The sequence below is a fragment of the Anguilla rostrata genome, chromosome 2 (assembly GCF_018555375.3).
Source record: "Anguilla rostrata isolate EN2019 chromosome 2, ASM1855537v3, whole genome shotgun sequence".
Classification (NCBI taxonomy): Eukaryota; Metazoa; Chordata; class Actinopteri; order Anguilliformes; family Anguillidae; genus Anguilla; species Anguilla rostrata.
Genome location: NC_057934.1, coordinates 8,103,903 through 8,120,918, shown reverse-complemented (window position 1 = coordinate 8,120,918; position 17,016 = coordinate 8,103,903). Strand labels below are relative to the sequence as shown.

The 17,016-nt window shown below is 50.3% G+C and overlaps 1 protein-coding gene across 1 annotated transcript in view; it reads right to left on the bottom strand.

The window, feature by feature from the left end:
* The window catches only part of si:ch211-126j24.1 (phosphofurin acidic cluster sorting protein 2), a 95,406-nt gene that overhangs the window by 19,544 nt on the left and 58,846 nt on the right, over positions 1–17,016 (bottom strand). Inside the window, exons 5-11 of the mRNA XM_064317519.1 lie at positions 14,515–14,677; positions 12,608–12,699; positions 9,528–9,608; positions 8,540–8,599; positions 3,403–3,519; positions 2,627–2,746; positions 807–890 (exon numbers count right to left, since the gene is read on the bottom strand). Coding sequence (XP_064173589.1) covers positions 807–890; positions 2,627–2,746; positions 3,403–3,519; positions 8,540–8,599; positions 9,528–9,608; positions 12,608–12,699; positions 14,515–14,677 — 717 coding nt within the window. The remainder of the gene's footprint in view (positions 1–806; positions 891–2,626; positions 2,747–3,402; positions 3,520–8,539; positions 8,600–9,527; positions 9,609–12,607; positions 12,700–14,514; positions 14,678–17,016) is intronic.

The following is a 17,016-nucleotide window of genomic DNA, read 5'->3' as shown; positions in this document are numbered from 1 at the left end:
GCCGCTACACAAACGAAGTGGGCGAGCAGCGAAGCGGCGATGGTAATCAGCGACGCCGGCCCCTCGCGGCGGAGCGCATCGATCCGATCTCAGGAGCGCAGAGCCGAGCGGCGCGGCGCACAACGGCCGCCTCCGTGTGTGTCAGCGTGAGCGCCTTTCTTTCACACACATCCCGCTCCCGCCCACGCCAGCCTCCGAACAGCGTCTGACTAACGTCTCATCAACGTCTGAACAACGTCTTATCAACGTCTGAACAACATCTTATCTGTGCCCTACCTGCGGGGAATCAAACAGGAGGACGCTCAAGATTACGGCCTTTATAAAAAGAAAAAGAAACGCAGATCCTTTTTGTGATGGATAAATAGAAAAATGAGCAGTGAGAGACAGAAAGAGGAGGAGTGTAAGTGATGGGGGGATGAGGGAGTGAAAGAGAGAATGTGTGTGTGTGTGAAACGAGAGAGGGCGAGAGAGAGAGAGAGCAAGGGAAAGAGAGCGCTAGACAGAAAGGGAGGGAGGGAGCCGTTTGTTTATGTAAAGCTTTGGCCATATATTCACACACGTCGTGCCAATAACAAAAAGTATTATTGTTAACGTCTAAGGTCAATGTTGTTATGTCTGTACATCTTGTCTACAATGCCAGTATGTTTTGCACTATACTTGCTTGTTTGTAAAGTACTTCAATAATAAAAAAGGTATTATGTATCAGGAGAGGAGGAGATAGGGAGAAGGAGATGGAGGGAGAAGGATAGAGGGATAGAGAGAGTGGGTGAGGTAAATCCAGAAGAGCTTTAGGCAGGATCACTCACCCCTGGTGCGGCCTCCACAGAGCTGTTTTCGGGATACCGGGCCCCGGGCACTTTGGTCTTCTCCACAGACAGGAAGTCTGCACCCTACAGGGACAACAGGGACAGTGGCAGTTCAACCTCCCGCCAGAGGGGGCACTGCTCAGACATGCTTCACTTCACAGCACACACAGCACCACAGTCAATTAAAGACTCCCTAAAGAAGGGGGTGTTTTCATGAGAAATTAAAGCCCAGAGAAAATTCTTGGTTGGATGAAACAAAGGATGAATCCATCTGAATGCTGTCTTGAAGCAACACTCAGCTAACTTCAATGGCATTCATGTTTTAAGGCTTATTTACTCTTTCCCACCCAAGAGGACAAAGATTTCAAGCTCCAGAAGGATATACATATTTGTTAAATGACAAACGGCAATGATTAACTTCCGAAATGTTCTTTTCCATGAACACCAGTAGCTGTCTCTTTGTTTTCCATAACTGAAGTAACAGTACGTCACAATATTATGCCTGAGGTCATGCCACCTCAACATGCTTCACCTCTGTTTGTTTTACCAACACGGGCAATTAAAGAAACTGCTTTACTGTAGCTGCTAACTAAGGGGAAAAAATACGAGCTAATTAGACAGTGGAAACATGAAATAAGATTAATTCCTGCCACCACCTCCATTTGACCTTCCGTCCCACTTGCGAAAAAAGAGGGAAGTTCCGTTTTTGTTCTTTCACACGTACTGCACGGCTAATGGCTCATTTAGTTTAGACAGGGGGGATATAAATAGCCACCTCCTCTCACAGGGTTCAGGAAATAACCCAAGTTTGACATTTTACCGTCACTTTCTGACAACGTACGCCCGCTTTCCCCTTTCAATGTTTTTTATTTTATTTCTGCGAAGCGTAAGAAAGCAGCCGTTTTAAGCATGCTGTGCATGGGGAGGGGGGGAATCCGAGCTGCGTTTGGCGCTTTTGATCGCTGCCTGTAATTGTTGTGTAATCCTGAAACTCCGGCGCCTGCTGTGATCGGATCCCGTTACACTTGGGTCGGCTGGATAGAGGCTTTGACCCCCCGCCCCCACACCCCCACCCCCCCGCCCCCCCACCGACTTGCTTTCCCATTAGCCCTATAAATACCACCTAGTGGATGGCGCACATCGCTGGAAGCGTGCTGTGCGTTCGGTCCGATGCCCGGGGTCGTGACCCCGATGTCAGACTCTAAATGCGGGGCGCTGAAATTGGAGTGGGGTGGGGGGTGGATGGGGTGTCTGCTGGACAAACTGTTCCCCCGTGTGCCCCCCAGCCCCCCGCCCCGCCCCGCCCCGTTCCCGTAAAGCCCCTGGAGCGAGTCTGCGTGCTCTGGGAGCCGGGGGCTGCGAGCGTATCCCAGAATGCACTGAGGAATCCCTGTCATTTCCTGACAGGCAGACTGACATTCCACCTCACTGCCCCCCTCCCTGTCACTCCCTGAGTGCTCTTATGATTATGACTGACTGTGTTAAGAACAACAACATAAACAACAACAACACTCCTATTACTACTATGACTAATACTGTAATAGTAATAACAACAAAAACAACAATACTACTACTACTAATAATAATAATAATTATTATTTTTAGTAGTATTGTAGTTTTGTTATTATTATTTGTTTTTAGTAGCCATAACATTGTTGTTTTGTTGTTGTTTTTGCCATTACTCTTATTATTATTATTATTATTATTATTATTATTACTATCATCTCTGCTCTGCTTTGCTCTTAAACACTGGAAGGTTGGTGGGCAGGGTGGGGTGAGGTGGGCAGGGGGGGTTAGAGGGGTTTGGGGGGTTCTCTCACAGCAGAGGAGGGGTTTCGGGCCTGGCTCCTCTGGCTGTGCAGGCTCCCAATCTCCGTCTGAGAGCTGGAGTGGGACATCCCTTCAAAGAACGGTCTGGAAGCACAAAGGAGAGAGTCATTCTCATGAGTGCATGATGGGATGAACACATGAATGAATGATGAGGTGAAGGTCTGAACACATTAATGCGTGAAAGAATTAACACATGAAAAATGCTGCATCCAACCATTATAACAGGCAACTGACAGTATTAGCCCTGAGGCCAGGGTTAAATGAAAAACATCCCATTATAGAATTACACACTGACCCCTTAAAGCTGGACTCCGGGGACCTTGTGTGATGCAGGAATTAACGGCTCAGTAACACAAACACAGAAGCGCATCGCTGGTACGCACATAATACACAGGCTGGAGAGCGGGGACCCCCGTACTGCAGCACTTACAGTACCCAGGGCGGGGCCACGAGGCTCAGGGCAGGCTAGGGAAGGCTGGAGGGCTTGGGGAGGGGGAGGGCCTGGGCATGATTCGGGAGGCCTGGGGGACAAATAGGGGCAGTAAGTGGTGGAGGAGCCCAGGAGATGGGACAGGGGCCGGGCAGGTAGAGGGAGGGTAGTTGGGTGAGGCCTGGCTGATTAGGGAGGTCATGTTAGGCAGGCTGGGCTGTGGAGGGCTTATGGTGTTAGGTGAGGCTGGGCATGTGGGGAGGAGCCTGGGAAGCTGTGAGTGGGGTTGGAAGGGCAGGCCAGGGGAGTTGGTTACGAGTTGGTTGGCGTACTGGCGCTCTCGTGCTCCATCCGGCCGCTGTCGCTCTGGTTGTAGACCTCCAGGCTGTCGTACAGCAGGTCCAAATCCTCCTCCACCTCCTGCGTCTGATCGACCGGGTCAGAGTCCAGCACCTGCCACCAAAAACAGGATTTAACCGGCTAGGAAAAGCTCATTAATCAGGGAAAAAACCTGGCGTTCGCCCAACAAGGGCTTTCCTTCCACAGGTACACGCTGTGATATATTAAAAACATTTATCACATCTGTTGATTACAAAAAAAAACTTAAAAAAAAAAAAAAACTGAACTGAAATAGAATATCTGTTAGCTGACAAGTGACATCCAGGCTTTCCGCATTTTTTTCTCTCAACCCAAGTACGTTTCGCTCCAAACAGCCAAAATTAGGAGTTTAAAACCGGCCATGATGAAGTACCGCGCTCTGTAATCCTGATCTGGCTTACCTGAACCTGAACTCCGTCTGAGTTGATTTAAGTGCTGAGAACTTGGCGGAGTGCGTTTCGGCGACAGCATGGGCATTAATCCTCGCGGCCGGCCCAGTACGGCATTAGTTTGTTTGTGTTTCGGAGTGCAGTGATGGATAATTACATCTCACCGATCACACGCAGTTTCATAACACATTCATCCGCCTCAGTTTTTACTGCGGAAACCATGGTGACCAAGGCAGTGCCTCTCTGGATTTGAACCTGCAAATCTCAGGTCTGTAGGCTAGTGCTTTTAATCACACGCACACACACACACACACACACACACGCACACACACACACACGCACACATGCACACACACACACCACACCACACACACAGTCAATAACACGTCACACACACCTCCACAGTTACCCAACCTGCTGCTTTTAACAGGTACGGTTGGGAATTCCACGGGTTGCGGTGTGGCGCCCATGAGCAAAGCCACTTAACCTGCACTGCCTCCGTAAATATCCAGCTCTATGCATAAACGCATTGTGCGTAAAAAAGTAATCTCTGGATACGAGCGTCTGCTTAATGCCAGAAAAAACATTGACTAAACTGCACTGTCCTCATGGTTCTCATGTGCGTAGGACTGTCCCCCGCCCCGCTGAGGCACACACATGGTGCACATCTGCGCGTCAGAGAAAGAGCAGCCTGGCCGGTCTCGTAAACACCCAGCTGTTCCCTCCCCACTCAAGGGAGCGGCCTGAGGCGATAACACACCCTACGTCCTCCTGGAAAACAAGAGGTCAGCTTTATGGCATCCACCGCATCGTAGCGAACCCGCCGCAGCATGAACACCAGCTCAGCTTTATTAAAAAAAAAAAAAAAACTGCGCAAAACAAAGGGCAGCGAAACACCAACGCTGCACGGACCCATATTCCCTCCTCCTACACCTCATTCACAGGAAGAGATGACACAGCAAATGAAGAATATCACACAACCAGCTAGGCGTGATATTTGAGAAAGAGTGCGGAGTGCGGGGAAGAGATGTGTGTGTGTATGTGTGTATGTGTGTGCATGCATGTGTGTGGGTGCCTGGCGTGTGTGTGTGTGTGTGTGCGTGTCCGCGCGCGTATGGGTGTTCATCGCTCAGTATGTCCAGACATCTGGTTTTCCACAACATCCTGGTTTTATTTCATTTGGAATGGCCTGGAGCTGAAGAACATTGTATGAAACGTGTTAGCCAAAGAGTTTGACTTTAAATTTTTTTGAACATTCCTGAAAGCTCAAGGTGATTTCACCTGCATCATTTTCTTGCTTCTTCTCTTATTATTACTTATATACTTAGTATGTATTTCAGCACAACAATAACAAAACACGGCATCACTATGCTACTACGACTACTCAACTACTTAATAATAATAATAAATATAATAATAATATAACTTATTATTAGCACCATTCCTGCAAAAAGCTCAAGGTGCTTCACAATGCAGTTATTTTGCTATGCTACACATTACTGGTAATACTTGTAGTACCACTGCTACTAATAATCACAATGGATCAGTCATCGTTTATTGTGCGACGCTAGCAATACTTAAAAGCCTTTACGCCAGCAGCAATTGCTACGTGCTTTTCCTACAGTTAGCGCAGTGCTGAGGCAACACCTACAGCACAGTAACTCTGCAGTTTAATGCTGCGTGAAGCGGCCAGATCGATGTTTTGAACGCACAGCTGACCTCGGTCCTCCGGCCAGACGCTAACAGACTGAATTGAGGCCAAAAGGCCTATTTACGGTCATTCGCTCGTAACGCGACGACCTGCAGGCACTAAATTAGGAGCGCTGCATCGAGGGAAGGGGGCTAATCAAGTGATTAATGTTAAGGCACAAGGCTAAAAAAGTTGGCGTTAGTGACACAAGCAGCCTGCAGTCACTTGCCAGGAAACAGATTTATGGGCATCAAACAGATTTGTGGACATCAATAGACTGCAGAAGCAGATCGGCTGACCTTAAAGAAGGGATTACAAATGCGTTAATTGACAGTTTAAGGAGCCTCAGTGAATTGTGGGTATGCACAGACTGAAAACAGGCCTCTACTTTTAACTAGACTTTAAATATAAATACATGAAAAATGGCTTCGTTCGCCTTTTCTGCCCAGATTACTTGTTCGTTACGGTCGATACCTGCATCAGAAAAACCTAACTGTCAAAAAAAACTGCTTCGAGACCCGCCAACACAGATCACCCTCCTGAGACACTCAACTCCACGGTCTCAATGTCGAAAGTCTCCCTACTTCAAGCGCAAAGTGTGCTGCCATGGCAACAGACACAGCATAGGCCTACTGTACTATCCCAGCAGGAATCCCTGTCACCAACCGGAACCTTCCGTCGCTAAGAAGCAGACAGGAGGGAAGGGATGTGCGGTGTGTGTGAGCGTCCCCAGGGGTTTCTCCGTGGACGGCTGCGCTGGGCAAACCCGCGGCCGCGTAGGCTAGCCTGCGGCCGCTCCAGACGCACACAGCTCCAGGCCTTCCGCCCGCACCCGAGTCGGCAGCGACGGTGGACCTGACCCGCTGCCCTTCCTTCCTTCCTCTCTCCCTCCGGATGGCGGCCTCGTCCGCGCTGGGATACCGGCGCTCGACCTGGCGGCCTATCGCAGCGGAGAACGGGAGCTCAGGCGCCCCAGTCTATCCAATCCCGCGGCTCCTCGGCTTCGCCCCGACGTCACGCCGGCGGCCATTTTAAAACCCGCGCCGCTACGGCGGGGAGGGCACCGCGCCGATCGTCCGCGCCGAACGCGACCGCCTCCCGTCTGTCCGCCGTCGGCGAGGGGCTGACGGACGACATCTGAGCGCGCAGACTGAGACGCCGCGCGGTTACCAGGGACGACCGGCGAGCGAAGCCAGAAACAAACGCCAAAGTCAGGCATCGCTCGCCAACAAAAGGCACGGAGGAAATTGCTACTCGCTATCAGGGAATCCGGAAAAGGCTACACGAATATTAATTGCAGTGTCAGAAAAAGGGAGAGGAGGACAGGTAGCCTATTTTCAGATGTTCCTGTTTATAGAGAGCGATAAAACCGAATGGATAGAGTGCCGTTTTCACATTTGCGTGGAAAGGGACGCAGGTAAATTGAAGCCAGTTAGGAAAAAAGCAGCACGTCGACATCTCAGATTACTACAAAAAATTTTCCGGCAGAAACCTTTTAGCTATTTGCCACGGCTAAGATAAGACTTTAAACCACATAGGAAAGTCTTTTAAATTACGGTAAGTACAGTGGACGCTTATCTTTGCGTGCTTTAAACGAAAACCCCCTCCGGTGGTAGTGATGGTGGGGGGGGTCTGATATCTCTCAATTGAATTAAGATTGATTTATCGAGCAGATCCGCCTCGCTCCAGTTTGCTAAGGAAACCACGCCGCCGGTCAGAATGTGAGTGACGGCTGCAGATTCCTCGCGCCCCAGGGTTCCGGAAGTGGTGCGGAAAATTCTAGCGACGACAAACAGATGACTGACAGGTCGGGACCACTCCCCTCAGCGACGGAGGAATTTTCCACAGAAGGGAGCGAAGCTTGGGCTGACAGTTATGTATTTCCGGCGAGGGGGAAAAAAAAACCTGTTCTGATGTAACTGACAGATGGACTAAAAAACAACAAAAAGGCATTTCACAGATGGCTTGAAATAATCTTTCAAAGACCTCAAACAAAATAAACGACATAAGCTTAATAACGTGCCACAAAAAATAAAACTGACCGGGTATCAAACTCATGTATCCGTGCTGAAGCAAGGAGACGAGGACAAAAAAACTAAGGGGTTTGAATGAATCCACCGATTGGCTCCCATCTCTGACTCACAGATACATAAAGGAGTGGCTCCGCCCATTTCTGGTTTCATGAAGCCTCATTCCTACCGTCAAAAAACGACTAACCAACAACCAATGAACAACCAACCATACAATGCTCAGCTGCTTGCTCTGAGGAGGAACTTCAAAAAAGTTTAAGAACCTACAAGTATTAACTGTCACAGTGAGAGAGAGGGAGAGAGAGAGATAGAGAGCGAGAGAGAAAAAAAGAGAGAGAGAGAGCGAGAGAGAAAGAGAAAAAGAGAGATAGAGAGCGAGAGAGAGAAAAAGAGAGAGAGAGATAAAGAGCGAGAGAGAGAAAAAGAGGGAGAGAGACAGAGAGAGAGACCGAGAGAGAGAGATAGATAGATAGATATGGGGCGGTCAAGGACAGGGGTTTATGGTGGTAGCAGGACACAGAAGGCAAACTTCCGCACACTTTTGAGCACATAATGCCATTAGAGCATTTAATGCTGTAATGATTTTTCTGTTTTGTCCTCCCCCCCCCCACACCCCCACCCTCTGTTGCACACATATTAGATGAAGCCACGGCAATTCTGTTTGGAGAATCAATATCCAGAGATTGCATTTCAAAGCCCCCCCTAGGCAATTTAATAACGGCTATATGCGCAGTTGGCCGACTACGGGCTACAAAACCGCTAACTTCGCTCAGGCTGTTTATCTTGGCCCAGCTCTGCAAACATTTATTAATTTATGGATCTTCTATTTTCTTATTTTTTTTGTTGCATCTGCTCACCATGCAGACTGAGACCCGGGACCTTGGAACTTTGTTTACCGACCGGGCAAATGTGTTTTAGCGCAACAGGCTGGCTAACGCGCGAAATGCAAAAAGCACCCAAAAACGGGGGCTGGCACGGTCACTCACCTCATCCGTAACTTTGAACCTCTTCAGCAGGGCCACAAACTTCTGCTTAAAGTTGGGTTGCTGTGGGGTGGAGTGGGGGGGGTGTCAGGGAGGGAGGGAGGGAGAGAGGGGGGGGGGAGAGAAGTTTAAAATCATATTTCCAAGCTAAGTTCCCGGATTGCCGCGGATACTGTCGTTGTCGAAACGCGGCGGCACCACACAAGAAACATCCTGGAGTAATACCATGTCTCGGATCAGCGGTGGACTGTCGTCATGGTAACGGAGCCCCCCGGGGGGAGGGTGGGAGGGTGTGTGGAAAACGGCCGTGGGCTGTCGGCGGCGTCTAACGGAGCCCGGGGTGAAGTAATCCCTCTTCTGCAGGCTGAGTAAATCTACTGTAAATACGGCGTGCTCACCGAGCGGAGAATGTAAACTTCTCTCCGCCCCCCCCCACCGCCCCACCCCCCCCCGGGGTTTGGAGCGTGGCGGGTGGACCGGGACGGCGAGCAAACAGTCGCCGGTGATTTAGGAGCCCTGGCCGCCGTCGTCGCCGTCGCTCGGCGGAGATTAACGGCTTGAATTTAAGCGACCCTTCGGGGAAGCGCTGGCCGCCGGCGCGGGCCTGGACAGCCCCGCCGCCATTTTGCGAGCGACAAACCGGGTCAGCCGGAACCGAAAGCGCTCGCCTCGCCGCGCGCCGGTCAACCCGAAAACAAAACGGACCCGGACAAGTAAAGAGGCGAGCGTGAGCGTGGTGGCGGGAGTGGAACGGGGAGGAGGTTGTCCTCACGGTTCTGCATTATCCATATCAACTTCACCACAGATTAATTCATTTTCCGCAAGTATGTGTTCTGTGCTTTGTTTATTTTGGAGGTATTTTTGTACTGGGAAAAGAAGACAACATTTCTGTGGAGTTCTGCAAGGCTGTGAGTGGGGGATCAGGGGCGGGGCTTGGGCTGGAGTTGTGGGCGGGGCTCTGGGGGGATCAGGGGGGCGGAGTCTCTCTTACCCTGGTCATGGAGGTGGTCCTGATCATTTTCCTTCGCGATTTCTTTGGCTTCCTGACCTCGTCGTCTTCATCGTACAGGTCCTGAAACGCACGGTGCAGAGAGCGAGCAGAACTGCGTTAAAAACCTAGGAAACCAAACACCTCACAGTTACAGGAAAGGCCCACACACTTCCACATAATACACCACACAACATCGCTTATAGTATAAAATCTAAAATATCAATACAATATTCATCTCCTCTTCTAAAAACATGACTTATTATTCATCTGTTTGCATACATTATAGAGTTTAATGTAAATGACACGCTGTAGTAAATATATATTTTACATATGAAATGTATATATTTCTTAAGTAAGGGATCACAAAACACACATTTATAATTGGATCTACAGACATGCGATAAAGGAAAAATAATGCTAACTGCTAACTTTTGACACACATACTGAAATGATTACATCATATATTTCTGTAACGTAGGTGTGGCTACAGAGAAGCAGAATTCCGCAGGGGGGGCGTGGCCAGTAAGAGTCTGTCGTCAGTCACAGGGGAAGATGACATGTTTTAATGAGTGGCAGATGCAGCCAGAGCTGAAGTGTGATGTCACGCCAACTCTCCCCGCCTCCCCGTCCCCTGGCAGAGACGGCCAGGCCCTCCACCTAATGCAGCCCTAATCTCCTTCGTCATGACGACCGTGCGCCTGCAGCTGTAGTGCTGCCCAATAGCTGACCGTGCCTCGAGCCGTTCCACGGGGAACATCCTGTGCTTTCACAGAAGCCTGCGTGCTTCTCTCTGTTGTCCTGCAAATTAGGACCAAATGAGGGTGAATAGAGCATCTATCTGGTCTCTGTTAAGGCACCACGGTCTGGTATCTGTTAAGGTTCTGTTCCTGTGTGTGGATGGACCCCATAGTCTGGTATCTGTAGAGCCGCTGTTCCAGTGTGTGGATGGGCTCCATGATCTGGTATCTGTTAAGGCTCTGTTCCAGTGTATGGATGGAACCCATGGGCTGGTATCTGTTAAGGCTCTTTTCCAGTGTGTGGATGGAACCCATGGGCTGGTATCTGTTAAGGCTCTGTTCCAGTGTGTGGATGGAACCCATGGGCTGGTATCTGTTTAGGCTCTGTTCCAGTGTGTGGATGGAACCCATGGGCTGGTATCTGTTTAGGCACTGTTCCAGTGCATGGATTGACCCCCCACTGTCTGGTATAGAATCTGAGCCATGCTAGTGCTAATTATAGCCAGCAGTCCTGTAGGGTGATGTAACAGATTCAGATGTGATAAGACACGGTGGCTGACATCCCTGTCACCTTATAAAGGCAGCCCAGGGCATTTTAACCCATTTACATTCAAAGCAAAGTAAAGTAATCCCGTTTTACTTGGAGCGTATCACCTCACAGAGATGCAATCGAATAATGTGGCTGCACATCATTCACACGAGGGATTTAGGGCACCGTTTCTGCATGGAAAATGAATTAAGCTCTCAACTTTTTAAAACAACCTTCAATTTTTTATTGTGTTTATTTTGCGCACTGCGGGCAGTCTGTGTGCACAGGCAGCCTGGTTGGACACGGTTGAAACTTTGCCTGATGAAACACTGCACGCTATTTTTACTTAGAAACGCAGACCTATTTCATTTCCACATTCTGTTCCTTTCCTGGGCTGTGTTGAGCATGTTTAGCACTGGGGATGTAAACCAGACTGACCCCTTAGTGTCTTGAGTTTGATTAGTCTGGTGAGACACAAGTGAGTGATAGGTGAGATACAGGCGAGAAACAGGAGAGGAAAAGGTGAGATACAGGAGAGACACAGGTGAGAAACAGGAGAGGGACGGGTAAGGCACAGGTGAGAAACAGGAGAGGAAAAGGTGACATACAGGAGAGACACAGGAGAGACACAGGTGAGACACAGGTAAGGCACGGGTGAGACAGAGGAGCGGAGCAGGAGAGACACAGGTAAGGCACAGGTGAGACACAGGAGAGGGGGAGGAGAGACACAGGTAAGGCACAGGAGAGATACAGGAGAGGGGGAGGAGAGACACAGGTGAGACAGAGGAGCGGAGGAGGAGAGACACAGGTAAGGCACAGGTGAGACACAGGAGAGGGGGAGGAGAGACACAGGTAAGGCACAGGAGAGATACAGGAGAGGGGCAGGTCACATCGTAGTCAGAACACAGTGCACAATGCACTTTCTGTATCTAGGACATCGCCAGGGCGCCGTTTCCATCTGGGATTATGAACACATGATCACACATTATGTTATGAATTCAGATGCTCAGCTCAAATGCATTATGCGTCGGTGAAAACGTGTAAAGGGTTCTGCGATAATAATCTGGCGGTGTTACCGAGCGACGGCAGTGGAATGCGCCTGGTGCATTAACAATGATCTCATTTTTGTGCTCAGGCACTGAAAGGGGGCGGAGCTCGGAGGGGGGAGGGGCGGAGTCATGCTGCCTTTTGGATCTTCAGTGCATTAGAAAAGGTGACAGTGTCACTGCTTTAAAAAAAGAAGTCCAAAAGGGCAGTGGTTTGAATTAATGTTATTTGAGAGGGAGGACCTAAGGGCATTAGAGAGGAACATAAAACAATATTCAGGGTGTGTGTGCGTGTGTGTGTGTGTGTGTGTGTGTGTGTGTGTGCAAATACGTGCGTCTGTGTGTGCCTGTGTGTGTCAGTGTGTGCACATGTGTGCGTATGTGTGCATGTCTGTGTGTGTGTTTGTGTGGGCACGTGTGTGTGCGAGTGTGTGTGTGTGCACGTGTGTGTGCGAGTGAGTGTGTGTGTGTGCAGGTGTGTGTGTGTGCGAGTGTGCTCGTGTGTGTGTGTGTGTGTGTGGGGTGTGTGTTTGAGTGTGTGTGTGTGTGTGTGTGTGTTTGAGTGTGTGTGTGTGTGTGTGTGTGTGGTGCAGGTGTGTGTGTGTGTGTGTGTGTGTGCACGCATGTGTGTGCGTGTGTGTGCATGTCTGTGTGTGCGTTTGTGTGGGCACGTGTGTGTGTGTGTGTGTGCACGTGTGTGTGTGTGTGTTTGAGTGTGTGTGTGTGTGTGTGCACGTGTGTGTGTGGGGGTAGCCACGCGAGCCTCACCTGCCCGTGAACAGCGTCGTCGCTGGCCTCCTGCTCGGAGGAGTAGCTGTCGTCATCGTCCTCCGAGTAATTGTCGATGTCGGGAGAGCGGTCTGTGGGGGGGGGGGGGGGGGGACACACACGCCCATCACACGCACCTCCAAGGTCATTTTCGGCACGTGAGCGCTAAGCAGGGCTGACACCGTTCTGCCAGCGCGAATAAAAATAGGCCGACGCCCATCGGCAGGCACCGCGCTCGTTACCGCCAGACGCAGCTCCTTTAAGAGCGTGGAGCCCGAGGCCTGCCCTTCAGACAGGGTTCAGACTGCAGGGACGAGTTCCCGCAACAGCAGCTGCGTCCCCCAAAAAACCGCCAAGAAGTCACAGTTGTGGTATCACCTGCCACACCATCCCTACCCCACCCCGCTCCATGCCCGCCACCCCACATCCCTGGTTTATGCAGACCGGTCACTTTGGATGGCAGAACATCACTCCCTCTGGACGCTATTTCGTATTTTTATTGTGTTTCTCGGCGTCAGGAAAGAAAAAAAAAAGAAGATAGAAAAGACTAAAAGCGTCAGACGGAGAGACGGGCGAAGGGATTGGCTTTCATTAAGAGACTCCGCGTAGCTGCGCTTCTGCTGCCTGTCATTTTGATTTCGCACTCCGGACAGCTGATGATTTCATTTTTTTCTTTTTTGGCGGTCGGCCTTGGCGATGGCTGAGGTGAAGGGGGCCGCCATTCCGGCTCCGGTTTCCGCGGGGCAAAGTGAGATTAATATCTCTATCTGCCTGACTGACAGTGGTCTAAATGCCCCTCGGCTCGGCTCATCTGTTATGGCCGAGCAGGCCTCTCCTAACAACGAGTGCCTGGGGAGAATTACACACACACACACACAAGCGTGCACACATACACACACACACACACGCACGCACGCACCCTCTGGATTAGGCCATTATTAGATCCTTCACTGGCGCTTGACCCACCGACTTAATCTCCCCTCCCGGGCCCTAATCTGACTGAAAACAGGGATGTGCACCTATCGCCGTGGTTACAGAGCATCGTTCAGCATCCGGCCCGCCATCTGTGTGTGTGCGCGCATGTTTGCGTGTGTGTATCTGCGTGCATTTATCCTCAGCTGGTACACAGTGGAGAGTGAACCCTGACTTACAGAACCAATGCTTCAGATTACAGAGCAGGCACTGAATGAGATGCACAGGGCCTCTGCCAGACCCTACGGCCCCTTCACAACATGGAGAAGCATGCCTTAACGCACAACCCAGTGCTCCAGACAGCATACACCCTGCATGCCAATATGCTTCTTTTAAAAGCATGTAGCACCCAGTGAAGTACACTTTCCATAAAGTATGCTTTAAAGTATGTATACTATAGAGACCCCTTGGCTGCAGTCTAGGTAAGTCTATGGGCTGAGCCGGCCCAGTAGACTGCTTTTTCGGGGATGGGAACTTGGAGAAAGTTTTTAGTGATGCTGCGGCCCAGATCCTGCTTCCCCCGCCCCCCACCACCCACACCACACTCTGTCCCGCGCAGCCACGGCTAAGGAATGTCAGCTGGTGCGGTATTTTTACAGAGTGCGGACGCTGCACTCTCCGCGAAATTCGGTGGCCCGTCAAATCCACGATGATGCTTCGGGAACAGAAAAACAACTCTCTGCTTAATTGCTCAGGACAAACAAAAAAACACTGCAGTTAGACTGAATCTAGGTCATAAAGCGGCTGACTATGCAATCTGATTGAGCCTGACAGTCTAGTTAGACTGAATCGAACTATGAGGTTTGATTGAATCTTGCTATGGGCCTGTCTATAGCCCTACAGCAGTTAGAGCAGATAGAGTTAGACAGAATCTGGGCCATAGGGATGTATTATGTCATAGAAAGGCGCGTGTCTGTTGAGGTTGCAGGCCTCACCTGAGGTTTTAGTCTTGGGCCCAGCTTGCACGCTGCCGTCCTCGTGGTCGATCGGCTGGCTGGAGAGCGAGAACACGCTGATCTCCGCCGCCCGAACGGGGGCCTCCTTCACGTTGCTATGGAGACCCAGGATCTGGCCTCCGTCCGTTGGGTGCTGCATCACCTGGAACGAGGGAGAGGTCAGAGTTGAGCAGCTGTCACGGAATGTCGGAGCATTGTGATGTCACAATGTCGCAATCTGAACTATTGTTTTTTTTAAACATTGTGATGTCACAATGCTTTAATCTGGAATGTTGTTTTTTTTTAAACAGTGATTTCACCATGTTTAATTAATGCCACAAATTTCAGTTACTTATTTGTAAATTTTGATTTATTTCACCATTATTTAGCATAGCAAGTATGATCAGAATGCGCAGGGAATGGAAGGGATTAAGTGGCCGGTCAGATGTAGATTTCTTGAGAAATATTGGTTGTTATGGTTTTCAGATGTGCTCTCTATTCGACTATCGTAAATCAGTTCTCAAAGACGTGAGTGACATCTCTTCGCAAGATTGTCACGGGATGGCAAGGGCTATTCCTTCTGCTGTCAACAAACTTCAGTTTAAAAGCTTTGAGCTCCGGGAGAACTTTCCACGTCAACAAGCCGTACCGAACCTCTTCTGGCCTTTCAGCTCGTCCTGCCCATTTGCAACGGTGAAAACTTCTCCCAAACAAGAAACAAATCCCACTTTGCGCATCTGACAGCATCAAAATAACCGAAAGGAGTCAGGCTGGGTTTCGGCTTTCTTATTGAGCCTCTTTCTGCTGAAGCGGTGAACGTCACAGTCCATAAATCACCGGAGGAAGTCCGTCAGCCTCTCGACGCACGGCGCGACAGGCGACTGGACAGCTCTCTGCACACAGACTCACGTCTCCATCCAAAACTAAACGTTCTCCGCTGTTCTCACCAGACCCAGGGGCTCGCGTTTGTTCCTGACCCGACTGTAAACCAGGGAGGGAGAACACCCCCCCAAACTGACTTTAACAGGCTAGCAGAAAACCCACAGATTGTACAGTGCCACAAGATACCACTACCACAACAGTGACGGCTCTGATGCAGATTCTCTACGAGCGCCAGATACTCCGCTCTGGGACGCCGAGCGCTCCGTCTCCTTGACCAGCGAAGCGGAAACGCGCGTCTCCCGAAAAATTTCTCGAGGGGCAGAAGCGGGCGCATTACTGAGGCGATGAGCTGCTCTGCGCAGCCCTGGAAACGGCCGTTAGCAACCAGAGCCTCCTGCGGTAGTTAAGGGGCAGAGCAGAGGGCCGGCTCACAGGAGCTGAACGTGTGATCTGTGCGGAGGGGAATGCAGTCGAGCGGTCTGGCGGAAGGGTGCCGATCGGGGAATGCCTCGCCGCTGAAGAACTTCTGAAGACAGCCTGAATTGGAGGGGCGGGGGCATTGTTTGGGGGGGGGCGGTCCAGCATTGGACAATCAGGGCTTTCACAGCCCGCAGGAAGTCTGCTACTCCCCAGAGCTTCAATCCACAGAAACCACCCACAGACACACACACCAGTGCACACACACACACACACACACACACACACATACAGTACACACACACACACACACTCCCTCTCACTCTCAGAGAGGTGCACAGATGGGCTGTAATCTCAGTCTGCTTTGATGCATTGGCTGTGCGAGTATGATTCATGCACAGCACAAAAGACCAGGGGCAAACATGCTCCTTCCCCCCCCCCCCCCCCCCCGTAAACAACCTCCCCAGTACTGCCAGTGCCCACACCCAAAGCGAGGTCACTATGCGAGGTCACTGTGGACACGTCATAGAACGCTGTGTATCACTGCTGTTGGTCTGGACAGCCGGATGTGACATAGGGAGGTGGATAGTGGGGTGAGGGCTGACTTTGCGCCTATGAAGCTTCATGCAGCTTCATAGGTCGATTCATTGGCGACAGATGTTAAAAGTTGCACAAGGCTGCGCTACGGAGTCTCTCAGTGGTTTGCTGTGATTAATTAGCACTCTTCATTCGGCTCAACTGACATTGCCTGATACTAAATGCATAGATAACTTGCCTGACAGTGTCTGGAAAATAAATAAATAAAACGACTCATTATTATTTCACCAGTGATGGTAGAATGAGATGTTGTGGCTTCAAAATGAGGCGAAGCTGTATTTAGCAGCCAATCACTGACTTGTCAGAACGAGTCGAAAAATCCTGCATTCATAATAGAGCAAAACAATTTGTTTAAATTAGCGTGCTACGAGTGGCTCCAGCTTGGATAAAGTAAACCAACTTGAAAGCTGACCCCCGCTGGCATTCGGTTTTCTAATTGGCCCCCATCGAACCAATGAAAAACCAGGCCAGCAGCCCTTCTCTAATGGGACACAGGCCTGGAATGAATTAACCTTTGATTTTGTCCTGAAACTTGATTCTGAAATAAATGCAGGCGTGCTCCTGGGAGGAATTCGGTCCCAGGCCCGGATCTCTGCGAAGCTGCCT